Genomic DNA, 9,909 nt, shown 5'->3' with positions numbered 1-9,909 from the left:
AAGACTCAAACTTTCAATACCGGAATACAAGACGGGTAGAGAATATTTGAGAAGACCCAAATTTTCAATACCAGATTTCAAAACGGGTAAAGAATGTTTGAGAAGACTCAAACTTTCAATACCGGAGAGGATGATTATACATCGAGTTTTTATCCTGGAATCGAGAGCCAGATCATTCAAAACGGGTAAAGATTATTTGAGAAGACTCAAATTTTCAATACCGGATTACAAAACAGGTAAAGAATGTTTGAGAAGACTCAAACTTTCAATACCGGATTACAAGACGGGTAGAGAATATTTGAGAAGACTCAAATTTTCAATACCGGATTTCAAAACAGGTATAGAATGTTTGAGAAAACTCAAACTTTCAATACCGGATTACAAGACGGGTAGAGAATATTTGAGAAGACTCAAATTTTTAATACCGGATTTCGAAACGGGTAAAGAATGTTTGAGAAGACTCAAACTTTCAATACCGGAGAGGATGATGATACATTGAGTTTTTATCCTGGAATCGAGAGTCAGATCATTCAAAACGGGTAAAGAATATTTGAGAAGACCCAAATTTTCAATACCGGAATACAAGACGGGTAGAGAATGTTTGAGAAGACTCAAACTTTCAATACCGGATTACAAGACGGGTAGAGAATATTTGAGAAGACTCAAATTTTCAATACCGGATTTCAAAACGGGTAAAGAATGTTTGAGAAGACTCAAACTTTCAATACCGGATAGGAGGGATGATATCTCAAGCTTTTTATTCTGAAAATGACGGTCAGGTCGCTCCTAACATAACCTCCTAGAGGTCAGAGACGAGGAATGATAGTTAAAACATAGCACAGTTGGAATAGATCTGGAAATCATAACCTTTACCACATGTATAACTCAAAGGCATTTGACGAAATCTCGCGGGCATTGGCCCCTTTAAACAAATAAACCAAAACTCTGCCTATATTTTGAAAAATGCAAAACTCAATTTTAAATTCCAACGAGGATTGGATTTTTCTGAAGAAACTGATCAAGGAGCCTAGCTCGAAAAGGGATGTTCGAGCTTCTCTTATCTTTATTTGACAAGAATAGCCATCTCAACCCTAAAGTTTTGTTCGACGTCTTTTATGACTTGGGAAACCAAGTCATAAAAGATGCCCCTAGTACGATTTTATTTCCATTACAAGATTCATAAGAGAGCCAAACGCAAGGGTTCAACTAAAGGCTTTCATTTCAAAGAAGTGCTCGAGGTTACAAAGCTTTTACAAATACAGGAAAATGGGTTCTGCTCAAAGCATTCTTCCTCCTGCACTTCGTGATAACATTCCGAATAAACTTGAAAAGTTGCCCCTTCTGAACTCTGCGTTGTTCGGCTCTGTCCGCAGGAGATGCAACTTCTTGCTTTTAAAGCTTATCACCCCAGCCTCAAGAGAAGTAAAGGCTAAACTTGACCTTAAAGACCTGACTTTGACCTGACAATGAAAGATTTTGACACACGATAAACGAGACTTTGACAAATGACAGATGAAAACTTTGACAAATGTATAACATATACTCTAAAAGAGACTGAATCTGCTTCTTAATTTGATAAATGTTTAAGGTGGTAACAGTCTACCGCTCTTAGGATCTTTTGAATACCGTATCTAAAAGTGTTTCACTCCTCTTTTCGGTATTTCAGTCATAGTTATTACCTCCTTTGGATTACTTAGTTTTAACCACTTTAACTTGAAGAAGTATCGAAAGAAATTATGCCGGCGCCTACTCAGACTCTGAAGTAATGCCAAAACGGAAGCATAATCGGCTTTCAAAAGCTTTGTCCTTTTGTGAAATCACTGCCATACTGAATTGCCCCTTTTAGGGTTTTCGATTCAGCGGACCGCACGCCTTAATTTTTGCAAGGATTGTCTGTCCTTGCAGCTTTTTCCATCCAGCAGGCTCAGCACCCTGATTTTTGCCTAAGCCGTCCTTTCGGGTTTTCAACTTAGCGGGTGAATGACCCTAACTTTTGCCTAGACCGCCCTTGCAGGTTTTCAGTCTAGCGGGTCCAAGACTCCATCATTTTTCTTTTCTTTTTTTTTTACAAACCCGGGCCAATAATACCAGAAGGACTTTTAGGTAGGCTCGGGTTCAAACAGGTTAACATTTGGTAGGTTTTGAGCAATTAGACCGAATCTGGATCCTCCAGACTGCCTACGTATCCCCAAAGAAAATGGGAATCAGGTCTCGCGTAGTTCGAGTTTAGTATCTTTTATGACGAAAGTCATAAAACATGCCCCTGGTTTAAGTTTGATAAAGAGGTTTTGCTTTTTGGCTCAAAGGAGTTTAGCAAGAAGAGTTTTCATTTTTTGAAATCCGGGCTATTGGCTTAAAAAGCTCAAGTCGTCCAAAGATGGCCTTCTAGTGTTTTAGGCGTAATATTTCTTTAACTGATCCAGGTTTGTAGGTTCTGTTAATTTTTCTCCATTTTCATTGAGGAGTCTTACGGCTTTTCCCGGCAGGACTTCATCGACAATATAAGGACCAGACCAATTTGGACGAAACTTCCCTCTCGGATCAAATACCGGTGCTCTATAGGACTTCAAGACAAGATCCCCTCGCTTCAAATCTCGGACACGAACCTTCTAATTGAACACCCTTTCGATGCGCCTTTGATACCCCTGGATATGATACAGAGCTCGTAGCCTCTTCTCATCTATCATCTGCAGTTCCTGATGTCTGGCCTTCGCCCATTCAGATTCTGGCAAGCTCGCCTCTATCATCACTCTTAGAGATGGGATTCTCAGTTCAACAGGCAAAACTGCTTCCATTCCATATACTAAAGAATACGGAGTGACACCTGTAGAAGATCTGATCGACGTCCTGTAAGCCCACAAAGCATAAGGAAGCTTGTTTGACCAGTCTTTATAAGTTTCTGTCATCTTGCCGATGATTACCTTGATGTTCTTATTTGCTCCTTCGACGGCTCCATTCGTCTGTGGCCTATAAGGAGACGACTTGTGATGCTTTATTTTAAACTCTTCACACAAGTGCGCTACTTCCTTCTTGAAGTGAGAACCATTATCCGAGATTAACTCATGAGGTACCCCATATCTGCAAATAGTGTTTGTACGGATAAACTTCGCAACATATGTAGAAGTCAAAGAAGTATAAGAAGCAGCTTCAATCCACTTCGTAAAGTAGTCGATGGCAACCAAAATATACCCATGTCCGCTGGAGGACTTCGGAAATACTTTCCCAATGATATTTATTCCCCATACTGAAAATGGCCACGGCGAAGTGAGAGAATGCAACTCTGAGGGAGGTACATGAATAAGATTTGCGTAAACTTGACATTTATGGCACTTCTTTACAAAGGCAAAACAATCTGCTTCCATTGTAGGCCAATAGAATCCAAGTCTAAGGATCTTTCTAGATAACATCTTCCCGTTCATGTGAGGTCCACAAACACCTTCATGAGTATGTTCGATAAGCTCAGCTGCTTTGTCTTCATCAACACACAAAAGCTGGATCCCATCGAAAGATCTGCGATATAACCACAAATAACAAAATTGGCAGCTAATCTCTGAAGGGTTCTTCGCTCTTTTCCAGAAGCCTCAGGTGGATGCCCTTCACCAGATATGAGATTCCTGATATCTGTATACCAGGGCTTTCCATCTGGACACCTGGCTGTTATTTCGATAACGTTCACATGCGCTGGCTCCCATTGCAATCGCACTGTAAGCGGCTGGACCTCCATTGTTGCTGAAATGTCTAACATAGAAGCCAGTGTAGCCAAAGCATCAGCAAAATGATTCTTTGTTCTGTACAAGTGAGTAAATGTAATACTCCTGAACTTCTGGACCAAAGATTCGAGATATGCATTTACGGGATCAATTTATCTTCCCGAGTCTTCCATTTTCCATTGGTCTGGCAAATGATCAAAATAGAATCTCCAAACATATCAATGTCTTGAATCTGCAAAGCTAAGGCTGCCTCCAGTCCGGCAATACAAGCTTCATACTCCGCCATGTTGTTGGTGCACTCAAACTGCAACTTGATAGATATAGGAATATACTCCTTCTGAGGGGATACGAGTACTGCTCCTATTCCCTGACCCTGGTTATTGACTGCACCATCAAAATACATTGTCCATCTGGTATTTGAAGTATCTTCTTCAACATCCATAATCTCTTCATCGGGAAATTCAGCCTTCAGGAATGCATTCTCTTCCACAGGGGAATCAGCTAACTGTTCTGCAATGACCCGCCCTTTAACAGACTTCTGAGTGACATAAGTAATGTCGAACTCAGATAACAATAACAGCCACCTCGCGGTTCTTCCGGTAAGAGCAGGCTTCTCAAACAAATATTTCAACGGATCCATCCGAGAAAGCAGAAGTACCTTGCATGATAACAAATAATGCCTGAGCCTCTGAGTTGCCCAAACTAATGCTAGACAGGTCTTCTCCAAGATTGTATACTTCACTTCGTATCCTAGCATCTTCTTGCTGATGTACTATACTGGCCTCTCCTTCTTAGACCCTGAATCTTGCTGAGCAAGCATACAACCCATCGCTGTATCCGTGATGGATAAATACAACAACAATGGCTGACCCAGGATGACAGGGGATAAAATAGGAGGTAAGGACAAACACTGCTTAATCTTTTCAAAAGCCACCTGGCATTCTTCGGTCCATTTCTTCGATGAATTCTTCTTCAGAAGCTTGAAAATAGGCTCACAGGTCATAGTCAGATGAGCTATAAACCGTCTCAGATACTGAACTTTCCCGAGAAAACTTCGGATCTGCTTTTCGGTCCTCGGCGGTTCCATCTCCTGAATCGCTTTGATTTTCTGAGGATCTACTTCGATTCCCCTTTCGCTCACCATGAATCTAAGTAGCTTTCCTGAAGTAACCCCGAATACACACTTGCTGGGGTTCAGACGAAGCTGATACTTTCTGATTCTTTCAAAGAATATTCTTAAAGCGACAGTATGCTCTGGTCGAGTCTTTCCCTTGACGATCATATCATCTACATAGACCTCGACTTCTTTGTGGATCATATCATGAAGAAGAGTAGTCGCAGCTCTCTGATAAGTAGCACCTGCATTCTTCAACCCAAAAGGCATTACTTTGTAACAGTAAGTTCCCCACTGTGTAGTAAACGCTGTCTTGATCATATCTTCCGGCGCCATCTTAATCTGATTGTATCCCAAAAACCCATCCATAAAAGATAATAGAGCATGACCAGCTGTATTGTCCACCAGAAGATCAATGTTCGGAAGCAGGAAATCATCCTTCGGACTAGCCTTGTTGAGGTCCCTGAAGTCCACACACATCCTGACCTTTCCGTCCTTTTTGGGCACCGGCACTATATTCGCTAGCTATTTTGGATATTCAACAACTTGAATGAATTTTACTTCCAATAGCTTTTTAACTTCATCATGAACTTTTAACTCCCATTCTGTTTTAAGTTTTTGGAGTTTTTGCTTCTTTGGCTTCGCGCCAGGGATTAGAGGCAACCGATGCTGGACAATGTCTTCGCTCAATCCCGGCATGTCATCATAAGACCAAGCAAAAACCTCCTTGAACTCCTTAAGTAAAGTGATTAATTCCTCACGCTCTTCGGGAGATAAAGTTTTGCCAATTCGTATTTCCCGAATTAAGGTTTCGTCACCAATATTTACGGTTTCAATTTCCTCTTCGAGCGGTCTTGCTCGGCGACTCTCCTCTTGTTGAATCATATGTTTGATTTCAAGGGGAGTTTCGTCGGCATCCTCGTCAGAGGAGGAATCTTGATTATCATAATTAATATTATCAGTTTTAAGAGCAGATTCAGTACTTGAAATGGAAACAGGAGAAACAGAAACAGGAATGTATGTAAAAGAGTCTTTCATTTCATTCATAGAATTGGTTACATCAAAGATGGAATAACCCACAGCAGGCATTGTATTGGACTCTAACGATGTATTCACAGACTCAACAGACAACTCAACATTGAACTCAACCAACTCTGGCATATGTGCAGTTGAAGAAATAAACTCATCATCTAAAGTACTCTTGGACTCGACCTTATTAGAAAGAGACTTGTCACCGACTCCGGAACTAGATCCAACTTCTACGGTACCTGCATAAAAAGAATCGTTAGAATAAACAAACTCAATATCAGACTGGGAAGTAGACATATACTTAGAGACTACTTACTCTTTTCAGGAAACGGGACTATACTGAAAGACTACTCGAGGTAAAACCTGGGAGGTCCAGTTGGTCAAGGGTCCCTCAGCTGGGGTGATTAACTCTGCGGGGTTCAGAATGAATGCATCTCTACCTATCACTGCCACCTCTGATGCTTCGGTCTCACTGCCAACCAGTGCGGCCACTGGATATTCAATTTGAAACATGCCATTCAGATAGCCCGGCTCTAAAACATCGGCCCAATCAGTTTCTAGTGCTTCCTCAGTAATCTGCGCACTCATTGGCTCTTCTGATAACTCTAGGTCAAAGAAAATTTCGAAGCCCGGAAACCTCTACCCTGTCACATCATCGGTCCACGGTTCAGCAAACCCACAAAATGGAAAATCTGCCCCCTCTTTTCTGAAAACGCCGTTTCTGATCAGACCGATTGATCCCATAGGCAATTCTAGTCCCCGGCGGCGGCACTCGGCCTATTTCAGCATGTATCTTTTCATTTCCTTGACCTCCTGCTCGGTCGGCTCTTATCCCAGGCCAAAGAGACCATTGAAAGTTCTGAACACAGGCCACTCAGTAGGGCCTTGATGATATTTGCCCAGCCCTGCGCCCGGAATATAACCTTGTTTACGGATCATCCTGACTACATTCGAGTTGGTGCTAGTCAAGAAGAAAACTTCTTCTCCCATGGCTTCTTCCATGGATATGACCGACACCTCCAGTGAAAAACCTGTCAAACTGACATCGGCTTCCTTCCCAGCTACAAGCTCCTGCGAAATCTGTCCGATCTCTAAGTCCGGGTCACCCTTTACAGTCACTACCCTGCCGCTACGAATAAACTTCAATTTCTGATGAAGGGTAGAGGGGATAACTCCGACCTTATGCAGCCAAGGTCGACCCAATAGCAACAAGAAAGAAGCTTTAATATCCAAAACTTGGAATTCTATGTCAAAGTCTTCTCCCCCAATCTGGATTTCAGTGGCCAGGGTTCCGATGACATCTCGCCGGGTGCCATCATATGCTAATATACCCTGCTCTGAGGGAATAAAATCTCCAGACCCAAAACCCAAAGTCGCAGCAGTACTCAGAGGACAGATATTTAGAGCGGACCCATTGTCGACTAGTACTTCTGGTACCCTTTTCTTGTTGCAGATCACAATAATTTTGAGTGAACGAGCATGGTCACTCCCTTTAGGAGGTAAATCATCGTCTGTGAAAGATATTACCTTGGAAGTCCTAGTTACAGCGACTAGGCTTACTAACTCATCGGGAGTGATCTCAGTTGGCACCTGAGCAGCATTCAACTCCTTGAGTACAACCTTCCTGTGCTTAGACGAAGACATAAGTAGACCCCAAATAGAAACGTTTGCTTGGGTCTTCTTCAGCTGCTTCAACAAATTATCCTCTTCTTCATCTGCACTCGGCCTATTCTGCCCCTGATTCTCGGCTGCTCTTACTGCTTCTGCAGGGTTTTCTGCTCTCAATTCCGCGGGCTTGAACACACGGCCACCCCGGGTAACATGACGAAGCTCGTCACACTGATCTTCTAACAAAAGCAAATCATCTGCATCCATTCTCAGAACATACGGAGCTTCAATTGCCTCCTCTTCTTCAAAATCACTCATCCTTAGAACATAAGGCGTTTCCTTTTCTGCCTCAACATCCTCACATCGAAGGGCATATGGAGAGGACGTCTCTGCCAAACTGGTGCTCCCCCTCCAGAGGGCATAAGACCTTTCCCTTTCCATCTCCTCGATCTCTTCAGGATCAAATCTTAGAATATAAGGTTCATCAGGAGTGATGGCGCAAATGAGAATGGATGGATCAAGAACCGGCTCCTCGACAAAAATGGCATTCGTCGCAGGAGGAGGAATTGTACGATGATTGGGAAGGGGATTCCGAGTTACATTGGGCCTTTCCACCTCAAGCTTTCCGTTCTCTAACATAGTCTGGAGCGCATGCTTTAAGGCCAGACATCTTTCAGTGAGGTGACCCGAATTTCTGTGGTATTCACAATACTGGTCTGCTCTCCAATATGGGGGTAACGGGTTAGGTACTGGCCTAATATCAGGTAGTCTGATTTTCTTATCCCTTATCAACTTTTTCAGAATCAGAGGTAAAGGGTATGGTAGTGGATCAAAGTGCCTCTGAGGTTTCTGCTCTACCGGGGCTGGCGCTGGTCTCGCCACCTCTGTTACAGTCCTGGCCGCTGGGCGAACATGGTTTACATGGTCAACTTCTTTCTGTACGACCATGGGTCTCTTTCCTTCCCTGATGTCTGATGGAAGTCTGGCCCTCAGACCCTTAGCTATTGCATCCTCAGTCCTCATCCCAGTCTTAATTAGATGGTCAAAATCGGTGTAATGCTGAGGGGACATAAAATGGAAATACTGCGGCGACAAACCCTTGATCACCAGCTTGATCTGATCTTCTTCTGATAGCCTCTCGCTTAGCTGGGCAGACTTTCGACGCCAACAACGGATGAAAAAGGTAAAGGTCTCCAGAGGACCTTGCTTTAACTGTTTGAGATCCCTCTTGGTAACCTCCATCCCTTCTTCCATAGAAAACTGCTCTACAAATTTGTTGGAGATGCTTTGTAAGGTTTTCACCTCTTCGGGTTTCCGACGCAGAAACCACTTCTTCGCCACCCCAGTAAGAGACATTGGAAAGACCCTGGCCATTTGCTCAGGAGATAGCCCACACTGCTGCGACATCTCAATAAACCACCTCATATGATTCCGAGGACATCCAGTCCCATCATATTTGTCATAATCGGGGGTTTTGAATTTAGGGGGCAAGGTGACTCCCGGAGACATTATCAGCTCAGATATATCGAACTGCTTTGGGCCTTGATGCTTCAAGCTTTCCATTTCTTTTGTCAGCTTCTCCAATTGATCAGCTACCTGTTTTTCCTTATTATACCGGGCCACATCTGGAATGCAATATTCTTCAGCGTACTGCCCTTCTTCTAGGTCGACGTCTACTGGTGAAATGAAAGGATGGTTCAAATTTGCAGGGCTCGGATTTGCCGGTATAGCGGGAGGGGGTTGAACCGCAGGTGCTCTAGAAGTAGAGACCTTTACATTAGACTGGGCTTTCATTTGGGCCATCTCCTCTTTCATAAAGGCCATATCCCGGGTAAGATTCACCATCTTCTCTTGAATTTTAGCTAGCACATCATTGGGTTCAGCCATTTGGACAGATTCTAGGGATTCAGATGATTCAGATAAAGAGGATGCAGATTGTTCAGGTAAGGTTAGCGGTTCAAATTGACGAATGAGTCTAGACGTGGTTGACTGTCTAGACCACGCAGGTTGACTGACACCTGAGGGAGCGATGTTTGCTCGATTTTAGAATCCTGAATTGGAAATTAACATACTAAATTAAAACGATAAGCATTGAGATAAAGTATTATGTACCAAATAAGATAAAAGAAAGTCATAAATGCTATTCCATTGATCAATAGTCAAAATGTAGTTACAATCAAAACATTAGTCTTTGTTAACAATTGGATGAAAGTAACCATTTACAATGAAATTTGAAGAAATTAAAATGACAATTTCATGAAAAGGAATCTTCAAAGCTCTTCGATCCGAGCTCTCTTGCTCACGAGCTTTCCTGGCAATTCCCCACATCGGACCTTAGATATTAAGGGAAATCTCTTCTCTACGACCTTGTTTCTCCAAGCAGCCACAATGGTATTGATGAGATCAGGAGATAACTTTTCGCAAGGAGGAGGTGTTACATTTCCGGGA

The 9,909-nt window shown here is 42.8% G+C and overlaps 1 protein-coding gene across 1 annotated transcript; it reads right to left on the bottom strand.

Annotated features, from left to right (window-relative positions):
- Positions 1 to 6,681: 6,681 nt before the first annotated feature.
- On the bottom strand, positions 6,682 to 9,285 carry LOC143855412 (uncharacterized). The gene has a single exon (XM_077365528.1). The coding sequence runs from the start codon at positions 9,283 to 9,285 to the stop codon at positions 6,682 to 6,684; it is 2,604 nt and encodes an 867-aa protein (XP_077221643.1).
- Between the last annotated feature and the right edge of the window lie 624 nt (positions 9,286 to 9,909).

Source organism: Tasmannia lanceolata, unplaced genomic scaffold (assembly GCF_043159265.1).
Source record: "Tasmannia lanceolata isolate RefF3 unplaced genomic scaffold, GAP_Taslan_0.1 ptg000021l, whole genome shotgun sequence".
Taxonomy (NCBI): Eukaryota; Viridiplantae; Streptophyta; class Magnoliopsida; order Canellales; family Winteraceae; genus Tasmannia; species Tasmannia lanceolata.
This window is presented reverse-complemented; position numbering and strand designations above follow the sequence as displayed.

Coding starts and splice junctions, on each gene's coding strand:
- LOC143855412 (XM_077365528.1), bottom strand. CDS start 9,285: ATGGCCTTTATGAAAGAGGAGATGGCCCAAATGAAAGCCCAGTCTAAT.